Here is a 20689-nt window from a genome sequence, read left to right as displayed (position 1 = left end):
GTCATGCAGCAACACAACGTTAGCAACTACTGCAAATCTGTTAGCTCATGCTTCACTGGAAAGTTACTAAAGAAACAGTTCAGTGTCGTCTTTTTCTCAAAGTGGTAGTGTTGTCTTAGAAACTGAATGTGAAAGTTGTCTTAGAAACGGAAGGTGAAAGTTGTCATGCTAGCTATGTGTTACTGTGTCAGGGACTGGTGTAGCTATAATTGCCAAAGGACATGCACAAGGCAAGGTTTGTTGCTATCTTTTCACCCTGACTAGTATTTTAGGTGGGTGGATATTGCTGCTTTAATCTTGCTTTTCCTTCATGTGCAAGACTCTCTGTTTCAAGTAACTTTATCTTCTGTGTTGTCGTTCTCATTGGCGAAGTGAAACACCAGCTGGCTTGCCAGCACTCTACAACCATTGCAGACAAACCTTGTCTTAAAACTCGACTAGTCTGAAATGTCTGATTTGTGTATGTTGTTCCTCTTGATGTAATAGAGGCATCTCAGATGTGTATAGTTCTTTATGCAAAAGAAAGGTGATATTTGAGGCTTTACATATTAGCCAATGGTATTGGTAATGATAAAAGTCAGATGATGTTCATGGCATGGTTAGACCTGACTGTTTGCTTAAGCGATAAAACCTGTTGAGGAATACAGTCAGACTGATACCTAGCACTTCTCCTGGGAGATAAAAGGAGTGGGAGTAGCCAGATTTGAACACAGGATAACCTTCCAACTTGCCATTTAGCCTGTCTTCAGAGCTGGTTATGGTATTTTACGGATAGTTGTGACTTGTCTGGAGGTCTCTACATGGCCAATAGACAACCTGCTCTTAGGTCTAGTTCACTGTGCGTAAGATAAAGCTCTGATAAAAGATCAGCACACTTGGATATGACCTTCTAAGGGTTGTTCTAATTGCTCTTTCAAGGCTGAGTGTGTTTAGGGACCTTGGGAAGATTTGCAGAGTTGCTGATGGAAAATAAAGCTTTCAAAAATCCAGCGTGTTATCAGCTGTTGACTGCCTTATAGTGCTGTGATCCTAAATGGCTGTTTAAAATACTTGATAATAGCTGATGAATTTCCTGCAGCTTAGCTTTGGACTTACTGGGACCTTATTAGAAGTCAGAAGTGCTAAAGAAAAAGCAGTGACTGAGCTACTGTATGTTGTGCTTTCTGTGTTTTCAGACATGCAGCTCGGATCACTGAAAATGCAAATGTTAAATATTTGCTTTCTCTCCTTAGGCCGGGTTGATGTTGACCATGTGATAACAAGGAAAATGCAGCTAATAGCAGAAGCTGAGGTAAATATACTGTAATGCTTGCTTGTGGGGAGGAGTGGGATAATTGACCCTGAATGTCTTTTGGAGAGTCACTAGTCCTGGAACACATGTCCCTCTTCAGTCATAGCTTGAGTGCAGTGACTCTTACACAGCCCTCTCTCTCTCCTCCTCCTCTCTTCTGACTTTGCACAAGAGAGATAGTATTATCAAATGCAGTTCTGTCTTACTTGACCCCAATAGGTTGAAGTCCGAAGATAAGAATGAACTTTGAAGCCTGTAAATAAAATGGAACTTCCCTGACCACTAACTTTTGACAGCGTGATTATCAGCTAGCCTGCTTGCATATTTAGGCTTTAAAATGCTCTGTGTCCTGTTATCCATTGAGTAAAGGGCAGCATGTAGCCTGTATCCCACAGCCCTGGCTGTGGAGATGACCCTCCTGAGCCTTGGTCCCACTCTTTTTGTCAGTGAGGAACATCCTCAAAGAAAATAGCACTAGGTATTTCTAATGTCATCTGTCTCTGTGTGAGCTGCCATCGTCTTAGCTTATGTTAGGCTGATTTATGCTCAAATTAAATGAAGTTAGCTAACAATGAACTGCACCCTCTTTGTTAACCATTGTTTTGTAGCACGCGTGTTCTTCAGGGCGAATCGTCCTGCACTCTTGCTTTGTTTTATTGCAGAGAATTATATGGTAAAAATGAAGTAATGTAATTGTGCCACCCTTATGTGATTATTAGGGGGTGGATACTTATAAGACAGAGAACAGTATCTTGCACCTTTGAGATGTTTTCCTGTTTAAAAGTCTTTTTTTTTCACCTCTATAGGTGGTGTGTTATTTATAACAGATATAACTAAAGTGTATTTAAGTGTCTTCTGCAAAGGGTGTCTTTCAACAACGTATTTCATAGTTGTCTTCTCTGATTCTTACTGAGGATATGATAGAACAAGCCTCATATCTTTTCTCTGCAGACAAAGCAGCCACTGCAAATCACTATGTTGGCAACAGATGCTTGCATGAGAAAGCTTTGACCATTAAGCACATGTAGCTTTGTAAGTTCCAGGGAACACTAGTTGGTTGCAAGGGGGCTACTTGATCTTGGATTTCTTTCTTTGGGAATGCCTCTTGTTTCTAAATTTTTTTCCTGGCTACCAGCTTTGAGACACACTGGTTTGCAGACAAAGTGATTTCTTATCTGCAAAGAGAGTTGAAAACCAGCAGTGTCACTTGAATTACTGAAGTTTCTCCCAAAACATGGGGAGTTTAGGGTTTAAACCCTGAGTTAGTCAGCTTGCAAATTTGCTTAATGTGCCTCAAAGCTACAATAATAGCTATAAGGTTAAGTAAAAACCGCCATCTACTGCAAAATTCCTGAGAATTCCTGGAGTGCCTGGCTTTTTTGTTGTGTGAACCACTGAACAAAGGCTTGAATTGCAGTTTACCTTTTAGGCGATCGGTATCTGAGATCTAGACAGATGCTTGACTTCCGAAAAGTGCTGGTCACTGACAACTCCCACTGATTTAAATGGGATTGTAGGTGCTAGGTATTATGCGTGCATAGGATGCCTTCATGCATCTGCAGTCCAGTCTGAAAATCTAGTCCTTTGTTCATCCTAAACTGCACTGAGAATGATGTGTTCTGTCACTTGGTCAGGGCTGGATGTCGTCATGTTTCAGTGACTAAAATTACTAAATCTGTTAGAATGAGTAAAATGCTGGGGAACTTTTTGCAACTTTCTCTTTGTAAGCTACAGGGTTACTTCCCTCAACTTTCTCTGACTTCTCATCAGTTATTGGCCAGCTTCTGCTTTTTATGGCATAGCATTCTTTTCATACTTGTCCCCCCTTTTTGGTTTTGTAATGATCTGATTCTTTTGTTTAAAACTTCGTGGTGATAGCTGAGTGGATCTGCCCAGTTCCTTGTCTGAGGCTTCAAGCATATTTTAGGAAACTCTTGGTTAAGTGCTGTCCATTGCGGGAGGCTACAACAAGGCCATCTGTGTATCCGTGCCCTGTCATAGTAAAGGCTGGTGGGAGGTGCGTTCTCTTAAGTTTCATTTCTTTGGTGACTGGGTGGAATGCACTTGCCTTATTGAGCACTAACAGTTACTCAGGCAATTGCTCAAGTAGATTGCCCTTTGAATGGCAGTAGTAATAGCTGATAATACAGCACGATACGTTGCACAGAATTACAACTACTGTAGGGTCTGTGCTCTGGTTATATTTTATTTAATGAGAACCCATGCCCTGCTCTCCCAATCCAGACACATGCATATGTTGGTATCAGCCCTGGGGGGTTGTTTTAGGAGGAGGCAATCTCAGCAGAGTGCTAACTAAAGGGAAGAGGTAGTTTCAGGAAATAATTTCTGTTAAACTCGTGCTGAGAGGAGATTAGACTGAAAAAAGGGGAGAGACTTTAAAAAAAAAAAAGACAGGGTTTTGGTAGGAATGTTTTTGTAGGAGTGTTTTGTTTGGGATGGAAGTTTGAGCACTCCAAGAGGAGCAGGAATTTGTTTGACTTTTTTGGTAGGGATATGTGCATGCATGCTGTAAAAGCAGGCTGCATCAGAGAGCACCAGTGTCTTCTGTTACAGGTGGTAGTTCCAAAGTACTCGATGTTTCTTTTTTTCTCTCCTGTTTTTAAAGGAACAAGTCCATGTCTCTTGCAGATACAGTCGTCTTCTCTGCCTCCCAGAAAAGCAATATGTAAGAGCAGCCAGCTGCTAAGACCTTCTGTTTCATTAAGCACTGGTGAAGCTTGTTTATTCTATACTGGCAGCTGCCATATAGGGGAAAAAAATGTTTTTATTAAGTTAAATATTAATCTGCTTCTTCTACTGCAGTTTCTGTTTCAAGAGATCTCTCTGGATCTGACCTCTATGAAACAGGAGGAATGTAAAGTTCTGATGCATCTTGACTTCAGGGTCTTCTGGGTTTATGTGGTCTGTTTTCAGACTGTCTTGTATTTCCTGCTAGAGAGTTAAACTTGCTTACTTGGCTGTTATCACATTAGACAGTAGCATTTTGTAAGAATACATCATCTATTAATATATTTTGTTAGCCTACAAGTTTTGCTTCTAGAGAGGGCTTTTTAGCTTAGTTTTTTGGGTGACCTACTGTATAAAATCAATCCAAGCGTGCTTGGAAAATGAAGGATATATCATGGATGACAAGTGTCCATCAGTGGAAAGAGACTTCTTAAAACATAGCTGTGGAAAGAGGTCTGTGTAAGAGGCAAACATCACTGCTGCAGCTTAGAGCTAACAGATACTATTTCAGTTTTCTGGCTTTTCCTTCTTTTCTTAGACCTCGTGCCTGTTCCTTTTTAGCAAAAACAATGCTGCTGTAGCTTTATTTAGCATAATAGTTAGGCACTGAAACACAAACACCTACTGACAAATGAGCTCAAGTGCCACAAATGCCCTTTTGAGGAAGGATCATTTTTTGTGCACAACTTCCAGGCTTTTTCTTTCCCTCCTTGAAAATGGTTTTCTTGGTTTTGTTACTTTTCAGCCTTAAAGATTAGAAAGTAGGTAGTGGTTGGGAATTCTTGAAGGTGATCAGGGCAACATATGTGCTGCTTAAGCAGCTGATCAGTAGGAAGACTAGATGAAATCGTATGTAGTTATAAGGTAGGAAGACTTGGGCCTTGAATCTGGAGGCAAACTTGAAAGATCCCAGGCAAAAGGATGGTCAGACAAATGTTGCCAAAAGACACTTGCATAAAAAACCAAAGCACAGTATGCAGTTAGATTTTAAGTAATTTCTTGAAACTTGTCCCTCTCCTGTGCTGAAGATGATGGCTATCTGACAGATCATTCTAGAAAGGCTTATGGTTCAGGAACTCAGGGCTTATGGTTAGCTTTCAGCCATGCTGCATCACTAGGCTTAAGTGTTGGGAAAACCATTTGGTGTCTGAGGACTTGACGTTACGGAACTGAATTCTCAGAAGTCTTGTAAATCACTTTCTTCTGAAGTGCCAGAGATCTTAGGATCTTGAGATTCCCAGAGTCCTCACTGTAATACAGTGAACACATGTTGTCTTGAGGGAATTCATTTTGCCTGCTTTTTTTCTAGTCATAAGAATAACACTTGTACCACTGTGCAAATCTCAGGATCCCCTCTGTATATAAAGAGTAAGAGAATTTGCACTGCAGCAGAGAGCTATGCAGAGCTCAGTGTGGCAGTTGCTGCAGAAATAAGTAACTTTGAACATTTTATTATTCGGTTTCTTCTAAATGCATCTAGTTTTAAAAACTCTGCCTGGGGTGTGGGAGATCAGGTCTTTGAAAGTTCATGTTATGAGACTAAATAGCAGATCCAACTATATTGCAGACAGGAAAATACAGGAATGAGTTACATGTGCTCTAGGCAAGACAAATGGCATATGAAAACATCTTAGTATTTTATAATCTGCCTTTTGAAGGTGAATTATAGTCCTTGTCTGGATAACTTATTATTGGGAGGGTTAAGTAACGTTTTTGTTTCTAGAAAAGAAACTCTTTATCAGGTGAAGCAAGCAGTCTTTGACCAGGGTGGCCTATGCTTTATCCACAGCTGATTATGTCCTTTTTTTTGCACTGTATCAGTGCATTTTTCCAAAAAGATGGGGGGGAGGGGATGCTCATCGATGGTTTTTCATGTACCCTTAGAAGTCAAGGTCTCTAGTAAACCAGATGCTTCAAAAGTTGCTTTGTCTAATAAAATGAGAAAAATATGAATAGGCTAAAAATACTACAACTTAGTCACAACTGGCTATAATAGAGAAGATAACCTGTATAAAGCTGTCTGAAGAAAAGGGAGCATAGAAGATTCAACTTGGGATATTTGATCCCTTGAATTCTTGAGCTTCACTTTTGCTGCCTACCAGTTTTGTCTGCCTCACTGCTCGGTCTTAATGCTTAGCAGTGTTACCTTGTTTTGTTGCTTTAGTGAAAATTTTCTGTGCATTCTGTAATTTCAGTGGTACCTGAAAGTTTTCATCCGAACAGTGGTAGTAGTGGAAGGGTAAATTTGGTCCTTCTTCCTGCACCCACATCATTGAGATCGCTTCTGTGTTAATGCATGAGAACATCAATGGTGATGGCTTAGCCATAAGCATGAAAAGGTCCATTTTTCCCTCAATAACACTAGATGGGCTAAAAAGTAAATCTTGTTGTACTTGTTTTGTATGCTAAGGATGTAACTCTGGTTAAAATTGAGAAATGTTTTCTGAGGCTCATGTATTAAGTTTAGCTCAACCTTCTTGGCACCATAAAATATGTGAAATACCTGCCACTCCAGAGATATAGATATATAAAGATCAGTATGTTTACTTTTCTCCTCTGTGTTGCATCTCTGATAGAGAAGGTAAACATTCAGAGTCCTCTGGCCTGAGGCGTGTGAACAGGCCAGGATAAGCCCCTGATTTGTCCAAGTTGGCTCCAACTGTTGGCACATGGTACAGGAATATTTTCTTGATGCCTTGCTCTGTCCTGCTCCAGAATAAAAAGGAATATAAATATTTTATGAAAACGTAAACAGGGAGTTAAACAATTTTCTGCTCTGTTTCTACTCTATCAGCAATTGAAGCCAGCTTTCATGAAGGAAGTGGACAGTCACTTCACAGAGTTTGTGAACAGTTTAGTAGCAAAGTCAGTACTCCTGGATTCCTCATCTTCAGCCTCCCTCTTCCCAGCTTCCTGTTCAGAGAAGGAACTGCACAAAGCCAAGTAAGTCAGTTTTAAACTGTCCCTATAACAGAGTTTTGTTTCCTGGAAGCCTTTCTTGTCTCAAATGTTCTCTTCTTTGTTTGCAGGACCTTGAGGGCCCCTCCAGAACATGGGAAGATCTTTATGGCCAGAAGGTCCCTCTTGGAGTGAGTAACTTCACGTTTTCCATTAAATTGACTGAAAATACCCTTGATAGCAAATTAACTATCCTTTGCTTTGAGGTACTCTCCCCACCACCACCCGCAGTCTTATGTTCAAACCCCAGTGGACTAATCCATTTAAGCTTCTCTGTTTCTTTCTAAAACATCTCTACTACAGCTTGCAGGCTTCCTGAATGTAAACCTTAATTACAGTCCTCAGTACCACTAAGATAATGGCTAATTATCCTTTGTCTGAGGATAAACCGAGGAAGCCTCTATGTAGGCTGGCACCCAAATTGTGTGTTAACCTCAGTCTTTTGAATTGGATTGGCAGTGATGTCATCTTACCTTACTGTGAAACGCTTTGAAAGCTAACATACTGGAGATGTGATGTGCTATGCGAATGGCCTGATAGCATTTGAATCTCTCCCTTAGTGAGCTGTTTGAAGTGAGTCACATCAGGACAATCTACCACATGTTCATCGCTCTTCTCATTGTCTTCATCCTCAGCACGCTTTTAGTAGACTTCATTGATGAAGGAAGGTAAGAATGCTGTCGAAAGACAGGGACCAGGGCTGGGAAATGCTTGCTTCCAAAGCACCAGAGGTATGTGAAAGCGTAGAATGGTGCAGAAAGAAGGGGGAATCCTTCCTTGGGATGTTGTTGGAAGGAGGGGTTTCAACTTGACATACTTAAAATATATGCTGGAATTCCTGTTGAGGGGATATGGTCATTTCAAATCAGATAGCTAGATGTTGGGAAAATCCTACAGATTGGTGTGTTTCTTGAGAATTATGACCGGCACAGTTTGGCCTAACATGCTTAGTTCATCACAAGGCTGGCAAAAGGCAGGGGTCGTCATTGAATGTGGACTGTTCTAGTTGAATATATTTAATGAAAGAGTAGCCTTCAGCTGCTTGTGTTGCTTGAAGCAAGAGGACTGTGTTTAGAAAAAACTGTAAATACTTCAGCAGTCCTTCCTCTGTTTAAAAATGACAGTTCTGGAACACTGTACTTGTGCTTAAATAAAAATAGAACTTTTTGTTTTTCCTGGGGAAAAAAAAATCTCAAGGATATTGGCACAGTCTCTGTTAAGGTTGTGCTTTGCAGGTAGCAAGTTCTGAACAAGATTGTGAAAGACTGCTTTCCTCGCACTTGCTTGTTGCTTTAAATAGTATCTTTTGGGCAAGCTGTATCCCATGTACACAAGTAGGATTACATGTTTATCTTGCTGATTATCTGATCTTCAGTGTACAAAACTGGAGCTGTATCTCGATGATAATAATTGTCCCTCTTGTCTAGGTATAAGAAAAGGCTTGTGCACTATTGAATATTATTTAGCTGATCCTGACTTAATAGTGTATGGACATTGGGGGAGAATAGGTATTTACCGCTAAAATCAACCCCCTCAATAGGGCTGGATTCTCTGATTACTTTAAAAAAAAAAAATCATTGCTATGCTGTCAGCTAGATCTGATGATTTGGATCCAGTTTGCAATTGAACCTCCACATGAGAACAAATAAATTGTGTTGGTGTACTCTGTACTACCTTCTTCTCTGACCTTGGTTTAGAAGAGCTGCTTTTGCATAGGAGTAAGCTCTGGTGACTTTGATAGCCAGTGAAGTTGAACATCCTTTTGTTTATGTCCTTACGTTTTAAGCTTGATTAATGAAATAAAGTACCTGGTGCACACCACGTGGACAAATTTGGACTGACCATCTAATGACGCTACGCCTTTTGGGTGACTTGTAAACTGAATCCATGTGGAATGCCTACAGTTTTCACAAAGCAGAATTAAATTAGGTTTGAGCGCTAGATGTTAAAACACCTCACGCCTATAGAGGTGGGGAAAAACTCTCTTCAGGTGTTAAACTCCTGGGAAGAACTGATTCTTAACGTAGTAGTGATGATGTCTTGGGAGTGCTCCCCAAAAGCTGTTTTGGACCCTGGTTCAGCAGTGGATCGTTTAGTCACGTGCTTGTTCTTAGCAGGGATGAGCTTGAGCGTATTCTTAAAGCACATGCTGATCTTAAAGATGTGCTTAAGCCCTGTGGGATTTGAAGGTAAGCTGTGCCTGACAGCATTGATGGCATGAGTCCTTCATCTCTTATTTTCTGATGTGCTTGTGGGTGGTCACTTAAATCTGCCACAGACAGCCCTCTGTTTCTGAGCTGAAAATTGCTAGTCCCTTCTATCCAGACTGTCAGACAATTGTGATCTGGAAGCTTTGCATTTTGTAGCCACTTAATGGAGTAGAAGTATTTCTAATGAAACAATGGGCACTGAATATTGTCTCTTTCTTTGTGCCTTCTAGGCTGGTCCTAGGATTTGATCTCTTGGTCTTTGTGTTTGGAAAGTTCCCAGTTGTCTTCTGTACTTGGCTGTGCATGTTCTGTGCCACAGTTACCATTCCATACAACCTTTTCGTCTGGTGGGCCCAAGGGTACTGCAGTTCCTCCCATCGTGTACTCCGCTCTCTCTTTTATGGGATGTTGTTCACGCTCTTCCAAACAGCCGGGCTTGGGTTTGGACCAACCTATATTGCTGTATCATATGCTCTGCCTCCAGCTTCCCGTTTTATTGTAATACTGGAACAGGTAGGTCCCTATCCAGTATCTCTGGATATATTGAGTCTTGTTTCCAAAATGGAAAGGGTATTTTTTCCTAAGGAATGAAGTGTTACTTTTATTCATTAAATTAAGCTAGGGCTGTGGATGGAGTTTGTCTTTGACTGGAAGATAGACTTACATGCAGCAAGTCTAATGAGAAAAAGTAGATAGTAAACATTTTGACCTGGAAACTGCTTGAGTTTTTTACCCTGTATTTCAGATTTTACTGTGGGGTTTTTTTCTGAACATACTTCAAGGCTGAAATTCCATTTATTTCTCATTGTCTTGTGGATGCTAAATACTTAAAACCAATTTTAAGAACCTATTGTGCCATAGTTCAGAAGGAAGCTGTGACATTCCTCTTTAAAAAAAAAAAAGGGAAGTACACAGTCAACAAGTGGTGCCTGTTTCCCTTTCTGTTCCCAAGAAGCATCTGTCTTTGTCTTGTAGTCAGAACTTCATTGAAAGTGGAATTTTCTTTTTTGGGAGAAGAGGTGGAAGAGTTCAAGAGCGTGGAGGACTGGTCAGGCCATCAGGTTAAAACAAGGATGGTCAGAGATGAGAGTGTGGGCTTGAATTAAATTTGGACTAGCCCTCCTTTGGGTCCTTCAGGGACTATTTACGTGTGGCACCACCTTATTCCAATGTAGTGGTAATTGCCGTAGAACACGTCTAGCTTTAAGGAGTCAGTTTCAAGACTTTGAAACATACTGGCCTATTGAAATACATAGGGGTTTTTTTGTGTCAATTTTAAGCTAATGTTAATTGGTTCCTGACTTACTGGTGTGATTCGGAGTCCTTGCGTATGCTGTGGTCCTGTGAGTGTAAATGAGATGTGTTTTGACTCTCCTGAGTCATGATTGTTACTGCATGTTTCACCTTGCAGTGTTTTAAATCCATGTCAGTTAAACAGGCTTGTGGGCAGAGGAAGCAGCCCTTTCCTTGTAAACGTGGTAAATTGGAGAGAAACAAAGATGTTGAAGGTGTTGCCTTAAAATGCTTGATCCAGTCTTTATTGGGAAGTTGAGAAAGTGAGAATATTAAACTGATATTCTCATGCTCTTACAGGTTCGTCTTGTTATGAAGGCTCATTCATTTGTCCGGGAGAATGTACCCAGAGTCTTGTCCTCTGTAAAGGAGAAGTCCAGTGAGTAATTTGCCCTACTTTTTTTGACAGCAGTGCATAACCAGCTCTTGTTTTCCCTCCATTGCTTTGAGCTCCCCTCATGAATTGGAGAGGTAGGATTTGAGTAGGTGACTTTGGATGGGCAGGTGATGACACTCTAGGCTGACCTTCTGCATCATAATTTCAGCCTGAACCTTTTCATTTGGTAATAGGCAATGAGCTAGACTGTTGTTCAGGTCGAAGTCGTCTCTGTCTCTTAAGTCTTGCTTCAGCAGGACTCCTTATTTCTGCTTGTAGGAGAAAAAGGTGTGTGGAGGCTGCCTGCACACCCCCAGTTCAGTGCTCTAGTTGAAATGACAGCAATTGTAGAAGCAGAGAAGCAAGGCATGCCAGAGCTGAACATGAACCCACATGTTGATACAGGTCTTACAGCTTCATCTTCCCTCGGAGGAAAGGAAATGTGATAACAAGGGGTTAGCGCTGCACTACCTGTTAGTCACCCTCACTTGTTGACTGTGCTTCGGGGGGAGCGATTCAATCTGAAAAGTCTACTTTGTTTTATTTTTCATCTCCCCTCTTCCAGGCACAGTACCTATTCCCAGAATTTCTCAATACCTGTACTTCCTCTTTGCTCCCACCCTCATCTACAGAGACAACTATCCCAGGTATGTGAGCAACACTAATAGAACATTAAAGTAGTCTAAAAACTGAAGCCAACGTTAAGCATCCCTGAATGTGATCTATTCAATTTATGAGTTAGAGCTTTTATAAAGGTGTGGTTAAGTCAGTAACCTGGCAAGAGCAGGACTTAAACTCTAACGCTAATAGTATTTTGACTTTACAGTTCTGGTTTTATTTCTTTGGGAAGTGCACTTGAAGTGAAATAAATTAAGAACTTGCTACTGAATATCTAGTGACACACAGTTCCTGCAGTAGGCTTGTGTGTTGTCTTATGTGGTGCTAATAAGCAGCCCTGTCTCTTGAGTTTGAGGAGGTAGGCTGAAGCCTTTAAAACTAGGAACTCAAACTTTCCTGTACTTTGCTGGGTTGCACTTTGAGAGTGTCAAGTCAGCAGTCCTTTACGTGACTATCGGGCAGATCACCACCTCCTACGTAATTGCATAACGCTGCCCTCCAGATACTTTTCCATTTATGGAATTGCCATAGTTGTCCTGCTGTAGTTGAAAGTGAGGAACCAGCAATTTGGGCAGACATCTCTTGGATGTCAGGATATTAAGAACTCTGAAAAAAAAATGGTTTTTGAATTCCAGAGTACAGGTCAGTAAAGTCAATAACTGAAGGGAGGGTTTTGCTGCTCTGAGGTCCTATTTAGATATGATATCGTGTTCTTTTTCCTAGGAATCCCATGATAAGATGGGGCTATGTAGCTACCAAGTTTGCACAGGTGAGTAGTGCAGCTTTCTGAAGAATGCACTTTCAGAGATCATCTAAACTTTGTTGCTAAACAGTTTTCCATTTTGCATTAAATCACTGTTTACTTGGCATGGGCTTACCAGAAAAGAATACTTTTTAGTGACTAAAAAAAAGAAATGGTGATCTCGCTGCACTAACGGTTGTGTCAAAGAAGAAGGAAAAAAAAAAAAAAGGTCCTTGCTTAAACAAGCCTTTAGACTCCATTCCATACAAACAAAAGCTGCATGTGTGTGGGGGGAGTGCAATATCTGTGCTCTGGCCCTCTTTCTTTACACTGATGCTGTATTGTAATGCACTGGCACAGTTACCGGTCTGCAGATATTCAGACCAATTTTGAAATAATGAGGCCTGGAGTCCAAATCTTCAGTGCTTATTTGAGCTCAAGGTTGACCTGATCTTCACATTTGTCTGGACATGAGCTTCAATTGCTTCTTGTGGATGTGTTTCCAAGTAATGGCTTTGTGTGACTGAAACTCGTACTGTCACACAAGGCATTCATGGTTTAAAAAGCAAAACAATAAAAAAACAAACCAAAACAAAAATCAAAACGAGCAAACACAAAAAACCACAAAGCATGAAAAGGCATTTGGCTGCTTAGTCTTTGATAAAAGAGGGTGACAAAGCACACGCCTGGCTTACAGCAGTCAGAGTATTTGAAGCAGTGATTTGCATTTTGACCTCAACTTCCAGAACATGGGTTCATGAGCCAGAGAAGGCCTGAGGTGATTTGACCTGTAAGCCTCTCCTTTGGGATAAAAGTAAGCTTTAATATTAGATTTAACTACAGTAAGTATTTTTCAATTATTTCTGCCCTTGTCTTGGACCTACATCACAGGGTACTTTTCCCCACTTACTTTGGCATTGGCACAAATCTTTTGTGTCATAACTTCTGAGCTGATAGGACTAAGAGAAACTTACAGCTGCTGTAGTAGAAAAGACAAGTTGATTTTGCTCCTGGCTGTCAACATGCTACAGAGATGGCTGTGGCTTACTTTCTGCCTGGACCCTTAGGGAAGTTTATTAGCAGCAACATATATTATTTTGACTTGTGTTGGCAGCTGCTGGTCCTCTGCTAGAGCTGTCAAGTGGTGATGTGTTAATTGTCCCTTTCTCTTACGGAGTCAGACTTTCTTTTTTGGTTCCAGGTGCTCGGTTCGCTTTTCTATGCGTACTACATCTTTGTGAGACTCTGCATTCCTCAGTTTCGCAACAGTAGTCAAGAAACATTCAATCTTCGAGGACTGGTCCTCTGTATCTTCAATTCCATTCTGCCAGGTAAGACCTGGATTTGCGAGTGACTAATCTTTATGGAAGAGGCAGAAGGGAAGGGAAGTCCTTCATATGAGATGCATTTGTGATAGGCAGAGATCAGTAAAGGAGGTCTTGTGGGCAGACTTCAGCGTTGCAGTGTAAAACTTTGGAGTCAGCAGCACAAAATCAAAGCTTGAGTTTGAACTTAACTGTCTTCAAAGCCAAGTTCTAGGCTCTGTGGCAACCTTGCTGTTGCCCTCTGGGGTAAGCATGACCTGGTGTGGTGAGCAACTGAAATACTTCTACTTTTTTCTATAGGTAGCACAAAGCTCATCTGTGTCAGTGCCTATAAGAACAGTCTTGACTGCATTATGTGTTCTTGCTTATAGCTGAGAGAAGACACTACAAAACAGGTCTGAATCTACCTTGTTTCTAGGTGTCCTGATTCTCTTCCTGGTTTTCTTTGCATTCCTTCACTGTTGGCTTAACGCATTTGCTGAGATGCTGCGCTTCGCAGACAGGATGTTCTACAAGGTAAGACACAGGATTTGTAGTTTATAAAGCAAGCTTTATAAAGCTTCTAAAATTCATTTTCCTAATGAAAAGGAAACTGAAGATTGTTTTACCAAGCAAAGCACCCATGGGGTTTTGCTTGTGCTGTGCTGTTAGGGCTTAAGTTTGCTGCTGTGCCATGGAACGGATCTGATTTCTACTTGGCAGTCCGAATGGTTTTTAAGGTAATATACCCTGTGCATGAACAGAACCAGCCACCAGACCTACCCAATAGCTCTGTTATCACTCTTTTTATTCTTTTATCATCTCAGCCACTGCAGTTTGGGATAAAACCAAACTTTGATTTACGGAGTAGAATATTGAAAGTGCAATGGAATGCATTATTTCATGGTGCAACTTGTTATATTAGCTTGGTATTATTCTGATCGGTATTTTTCAACTTTATACCTAACAGACCTGTAGAATGTTTTATGGTTAATTAGACTTATACTCTTTCAACTGTGCTTTCAGGACTGGTGGAACTCCACTTCCTATGCAAACTACTACCGAACCTGGAACGTGGTAGTACATGACTGGCTCTATTACTATGCCTACAGGGACTTCCTTTGGGTGAGTAACAAGCAGATGTATTCTTTTTGTTAATGAAACATTTAACCACTGAGCAAGGCAGTACATTTGTCAATGTGCAGTGTCACTGTCCATTGAGAAGCACAAAAATGTCTTGCCTCAGCTGTTGTGGGTAGCCACTGTGCTTTTTAGAGATCCGTTGCTCATTTCCCAGTCCTTAATGTGTGCAAAATACAGGTCTGAGACCTAAGAGTGTAAGGATTACTCAATCTGAACTCATGTTGCGTTGTTTTTATGAGCTATGAGTGGGCTCAACCTGAGTACTTATGCAGGAGACCAGAAATATGCCTAAAGAAAACCACTTAAAATCCAAGGTACTCTGTAAAGCACTTATTTCATGTATGCCTCTTGGCTGGAGGAGGCCCTTCTTAGCTCAGGTAAAAAAAAAAAAAAAAAAAAAAAAAAACCACCATGATATTGAAACAACCAAACTAAAACCACAGCAGAAGAGCTTATAATGGTTGGTATTCTTCTCTCTTCCAGTTTTTTGGTAAGAAGTTCAAAGCAGCAGCTATGCTATCTGTCTTCACAGTATCAGCTGCTGTGCATGAATATGTTCTGAGCATCTGCTTCGGCTACTTCTATCCAGTTCTCTTTTTCCTGTTTATGTGCTTTGGAAGTAAGTTCCCAGGAGAGATTATGTGAGTGGGTTGTGGGTTTTGTGGCTTTTTTTTTTTAAACAAGCGTGCTTTGCCCTTCTGATAATGATGCCAGTTATTTTTATAGGCACTAACACACAGAACTGTTTCTTGTCCAAGAGTTGCATTTGTGGGTCCAAACTTTGTGAATGGATTTTTGCAGCTAAGTAGCTCAGTAAATGTGTATATATATAAAGATATATAGATATATACACACACACACTGGGTTTGCAAGCTTGCAACTTAGATGAGCAAGGTATTGATGGAGAAGAGAGCTATATATGATATACTGCTGCTCATGTGACACTGTACATATTTTAATAGCACTGGTTCCTCTTTGCCAAGCCTTAGTCGAATTGCTGTATGTCAGCAGGTTGGAAGTCTTCCTCTTTAAAGTCATAGTGTAAGACAAGTATTACTTTGCTACTGCAGTGAGGAAGAGATCCCATTTAGAAGTTAGACCTCTTGCATTTCACTTTGGGTTTTGAGTTAGCATGAGTTAGAGGGCTCTAGGCCACCTCTGCCAGCATATCTTGGTCACCAGCGTAACACAAACAATACTGATCTCCAGAGGCGTACAGCTGGGCCAGCTTGTTGGCAAACTTATTGGAAGTAAATGTCAGAATCAACTCATAGTGTGTGTTTGTACTGCCAAGCACGATCGGTTTTTCTTGCACAATACTGACCTCACAGAGCAGGCTTGTTGCTCCAGAGATTAAGTGAAGGGAGGGAAAGATCCAGTGAAATCAGTTGGTCTTTGATTCTTTAATCCCGAGTTTGTTTCTGAATGATGCTTCTCATTTCACCTCTTTCCAGTGGTCTTCAACTTCATCCTGAATGACCGTCGGAAAGGGCCCATCTGGAACGTGATCATGTGGACGTCCCTCTTCCTGGGCCAAGGTGTCATCATTTGCCTCTATAGCCAGGAGTGGTACGCCCGCCAGTACTGTCCTATGGAAAATGTGAGTGACTGACCTTTCCTGTGGGGTAACTGACCACGCGAGTGGCCTGTCCTTTCTTGCTGCGGGGACAGTGCAGATGTTAAATGGCACGAGCCTTTCTGGCAGCGCGCTGTTCATTAGGAGTTATTTAGTCTAGAAACTGTAGAGAATCTAGGAAAGCTTTTTCTAACAAAAGTGCTTTCATTGGCGCTCTTTCTATGCTGATGGTATTTCACTACTTGAAACTGAGGGTGTTTTTTCCCACATCTCTGAGGACATAAGCCACTACTTGAGAGTACGCTAGGCCATTCAGGCTGCGTGAATGGAACTGTAGCACTGGGCCAATGAGGTCAGGAGAAACTCTTCTAGGAGGCCCACAAAAACTGAGCCTATTGTGCCTCTCCCAGGCTAGAGTGGGTGGCAGTGAGAATTGGTTGCCTATAACTGGTCAGTTTGGGGTTTTGTGCGTGTTACTTTCTCTGACTTGTAACTCGTTTTCTTGGTATCAGACTCTGTTCTACATGAAACTTCTTGCTGTGCTAGTTGATTTCAGTTTTAACTGAAGGTATCCTCAGGCAAACTATTTTAAGTTTGATTCTCCTCAATTAAAGAGTTTGCCGTTGTAAATGACTGGCTTCTTGATACAATATGCTACTAGACACAGCATTTAGCTCGTGTCAGAACTAGGGTTAAGGTGGATGGCACGCAAACAGCTTGTTGTGACTGTAGCTACACTTCCACGCACTGTTTACTGAGGATGATAATAGCGTTGCAGGATGTGAAAATGCGTTTTGATCTTTCCTGTTAGGGAAGTTTGACTTCAGCAGACCGCACCACAGCTGGTGCTGTTGGCCTGTGACTAACTTGCTGCCTCTCCATGTTTTGCAGCCTACATTCCTGGACTACTTAAAGCCACGTTCGTGGTCATGTCATATCAAGATGTAAAAAGTGTATGCTCTGGCTGTGTCGTCATCACAGAAGATCAGAGTTGTCCTCCAAGTATTTGGACCAATGACCTAACTCACTATGGACTTTTTCTAAGGGAAGTTGTGCCTCCTGATTATTGGGGAGAAACTGTATTTTTTTAAACATTACTGAGGCAAACCAGTTGACCTGGATTGCCACAGGCTTCACAGGCAGCATCTACTACATGCTGTCCTACTTTGAGCCATTTCCATGCCAGCAAAACATTGAGCTGAAGGTGGAGTCTACTGGAATCCTACTCATCCAGGGGTCCCCCCAAGCTGCTGCTCTTCTGGACAATAGTCTAGTCAAATTTGCTAGTAGCTCATTGTTGGCGTCCGTCCATCTTCCTTAGCTGTCCCTTTGCAGGTTTTTTTTTTCTCTCCCTTTTGGTAATGGGATGTCTACAAAACTTCTGTTTTCTGTGATCCTGTCTGCTGCTGTGACACAGACAAGTGGCAGAGCAACAGGACGTTTGCCTCCTTGCTCTGAAAATAGCCAAAGTATTCCTGGATGGCTTTGAACTGCATTCTATGTGTGTTGGCTGCCTCGTATTGTACAATGGGCAGAGGGAGAGGGGACTGTCAGTTTACCTGTGGCTGCGTTGGAGAATCAGGTTCAGAAGCAGAGCACAGTGTGTGCAGTCTTTATATGACTTTTTACACTGAAAATTTATGTTTTCTCTGTAATCATTAAGTTCCCAACTGACTTACAGCATTTTTGTTCTCTGAAGGCCCTTGTGACTTCAGGAATAGTTTGTTTCTTGTAGCTCTTCCTTTCTCTTGCTCCAGATAATCAATTCTTTTAACACAATTAACTTGTGAAAGAGCTTTTGCTTTAATTTGGCAGGTGCTTTAAGTTATGCAAGTTGTTAAGGCTTTCTTTAGTGCAAAAGATTTGAAATACTACAACCCAACCGTAAGCAAATGCCATCAACTTTACAGCTACATAGCGCATTCTCATCTGAAATGGCTACACCCGGTTCAACATGCCAGCACGTCTCGGTGCCTCTTGCCAACATGTATTGTAGCAGCTTCTGACACCGTCGGTGGGAAATGAGGGTTGACGCAGTGGCTGGAGCCAGAGCTGCTTTTTCATCTGCCCGTGTCTGCTCTGATGTCAGTGGGGGCTTCAGGTGAAGATCAGTTTCCTAGGTATGGCCCTCTTCTTTCTGAAGAGGTAGGACATCCTCCCGTACGCACTGCTAAAGGGAGAAGCGTTATGTGAATTTGGTGTTTCGACATCTATGAATTAGGCAGAGTCCCTTTAGTTTCCTTGTTCTGTCAGATGCTAATCACAAAAGGGAACTTACATACTATCTGGGTACTTACCTCTCCAGTTTTACTGGAACTGCAGCTCCCGTTATTGGAGAGGGAGGGTAACCTGATGGAGGTACCTTAGCTTTGGTCACAGGGATTTCTGAATTACTCAAATGTTCTTTATTGGCACTTTTTGGTAACAGCTTTTCCTTACTGACCTACAGCCTAGGTATTTGATACCCAGCAGTATTGGGACTGTTGATGGACTTGTTTCTCAGTCCACTTAAGACTGTCTTTTGGGCTTCTGTTTTTACTAACCTGAGTCAAAAGTAATTTCATGAAAGCTAGGCGATGCTTAAACTCTTCCAGGTTTTCAGTTTTCTATAAGAAGGAATCCCGCTCTTCAGAAAGGACATCGTGTCAGGTCAAACTTGCCAAATACAGTGTTTGCGTATGTGGCTCTCCTCTGAAAATACCTCCTACTGGAACTTGTTTGTTGAAACAGTTGGGTTCATTTCGGAGGAAGGGGTTCATGTATATACTCAAACTTGGCAGTATTAGTATATAAAATCCTGAGAATTAAATGGATTACTTTAATCAAACTGAATGAGGATAATCCTAAATCTTTCCCCGTACCCTTTGTGGGAGGAAGGGACAGAAGTGCTGGAGCAACTAAGCTTCCTTCTTGAAAAAAGAAAGAAAAAACCCCACCCTTTGGCCAAACAGCTTTGTCACCTCCTTAGTACAGGATGAAATTCAGTCCAGTACTTCTTACTTGCAGTGCTCAAAACACTTGGGTACGGATGTAACTGCACTCAAATAGGGTGTGATGGGTTAGGGGCTTGATTTGTCATCTTGATGCCTGTGTCAGGTCTTGCTGCTCGTCCCAGTGTTCTCAAAAGGAGGTGAAATCATGGCACTTTGTGCCAAGTTTTGGCGTTGCCCTCGCAGCTGGCACTGTCATATTCCTAATAAAGAATATCAGCTTTTACTGTGTCAGCATCCTCGGTGTTTGAAGCCTGAGGGCTTGAGCATCTGGCAAGCAAAAGGCAACCAGAAAGGGATGCTCAGCTGTTGGAACTAATCGTAGTTTTTGACAGGTTGAGGTTTTTAGCCTTGTCAGGGCATTAACAGTTGGGATTACTTTCCATTTCATGGGTCTTTTTTGATTGCTTTTGAATGTGGGCTTATCCTCATTTTTCTAAAGAGTGCTGGAGGGGAAATACGAAGTCTTTTGCACATTGCTTGTTTAATTTGAGTCAATTATACCATGTTTGTTTGATTCTTCTTAGGCTGCGAGTGCCAGAGCTAGCAATATGCTGTTCTGGTCAATAATGAGAATGCCAAGGTTCGCAACCTGCCCCTCTACAAGTTCTTAATAATAGTGTATACTGTTTTCTGTGGTTCTTTCCAACACAAGGATCGTGCAGCTCGCTTCCATGGTAACTCCCTCAGTTTTGAGGTGGGAAGCCTCCGGCTTTTGAGTGGCAGCCAGTACAGCTGCAGCTCCTTGCTCAGTAACATCACAAAAATCAGTATTAATATGGGGAGACGTGTCCTGGTTTTCATGCAGATAACAGTTTGTTCTCAGGAAGACTGAACCTGTGCAGAGCCTTCATGCCTAGCACGTCCTTTCTGTTGGGGTATTTAGCTTCCAGCCTTCAGAGGCGAAGCAGTCCTGCATCTGAGCCGCTAACTGTATGTGATCCGGTGACAGCCGTCTGCGAAAGGCATGCGCCACGTGCTATGGTGGCAGCGGGGGAAATCCTGATGTGTTGGTTTTTTTTTTAAATACGAAACGGCATGGTTGATGTGACTCAGTCCACCCGCTAAAGGAAAACTGAACTGTTGGAGCTCCCCCACCTTCTGAATGTAGACGGGCTGGAAGGACGGCAGTCAGCGTGAGCCGTGAGCAAGCCCACGCGCTCTGCGGCACCAGGGTTATGAACCGGCTCCCCGCAGCACCTCCGAGCCAGCTGAATTCAGCCTCCTCTCTTCTCACCGTGCCGGCAGCCGGGGCCGAGAAGCCATCGCTGCCCCTTTACGGCGGTGGCAGGGGAGAGGCGCCCAAGCAGAGGGTGGCCCGGCGGCCGCTGCGTGCCCAGGCCCTGGCACCAGCAGTTCCATGTATGCAACCTGTACCGTGTTCTGTCATGCAGAAGAGCTGTTTATAATTTACTGTATTAGAGCAGTTGAAATATATTT

At 42.0% G+C, this 20689-nt stretch overlaps 1 protein-coding gene across 8 annotated transcripts in view; it reads left to right on the top strand.

The window, feature by feature from the left end:
* Positions 1 to 18536, top strand: part of SOAT1 (sterol O-acyltransferase 1) — a 31384-nt gene extending 12848 nt beyond the window's left edge. For 5 of the 8 annotated variants that reach the window (XM_087733470.1, XM_087733467.1, XM_087733469.1 and 2 more), the window contains 14 exons: positions 1233 to 1291; positions 6834 to 6982; positions 7069 to 7128; positions 7558 to 7665; positions 9438 to 9720; positions 10801 to 10879; positions 11442 to 11523; positions 12218 to 12263; positions 13438 to 13567; positions 13980 to 14077; positions 14567 to 14665; positions 15167 to 15302; positions 16138 to 16283; positions 17151 to 18536. In XM_087733470.1, coding sequence (XP_087589596.1) covers positions 1233 to 1291; positions 6834 to 6982; positions 7069 to 7128; positions 7558 to 7665; positions 9438 to 9720; positions 10801 to 10879; positions 11442 to 11523; positions 12218 to 12263; positions 13438 to 13567; positions 13980 to 14077; positions 14567 to 14665; positions 15167 to 15302; positions 16138 to 16283; positions 17151 to 17207 — 1532 coding nt within the window. In that variant the 3' untranslated portion in view covers positions 17208 to 18536. The remainder of the gene's footprint in view (positions 1 to 1232; positions 1292 to 6833; positions 6983 to 7068; positions 7129 to 7557; positions 7666 to 9437; positions 9721 to 10800; positions 10880 to 11441; positions 11524 to 12217; positions 12264 to 13437; positions 13568 to 13979; positions 14078 to 14566; positions 14666 to 15166; positions 15303 to 16137; positions 16284 to 17150) is intronic. The other 3 variants (XM_087733474.1, XM_087733472.1, XM_087733473.1) reach the window with 1 other exon arrangement.
* The last annotated feature ends 2153 nt before the right edge of the window (positions 18537 to 20689 follow it).

Source organism: Nipponia nippon, unplaced genomic scaffold (assembly GCF_047370975.1).
Source record: "Nipponia nippon isolate SJK-2023a ecotype South Korea unplaced genomic scaffold, ASM4737097v1 scaffold_5, whole genome shotgun sequence".
Classification (NCBI taxonomy): Eukaryota; Metazoa; Chordata; class Aves; order Pelecaniformes; family Threskiornithidae; genus Nipponia; species Nipponia nippon.
The sequence above is the reverse complement of the archived record's forward strand: the minus strand, read 5'-3'. Positions and strand labels throughout refer to the sequence as shown.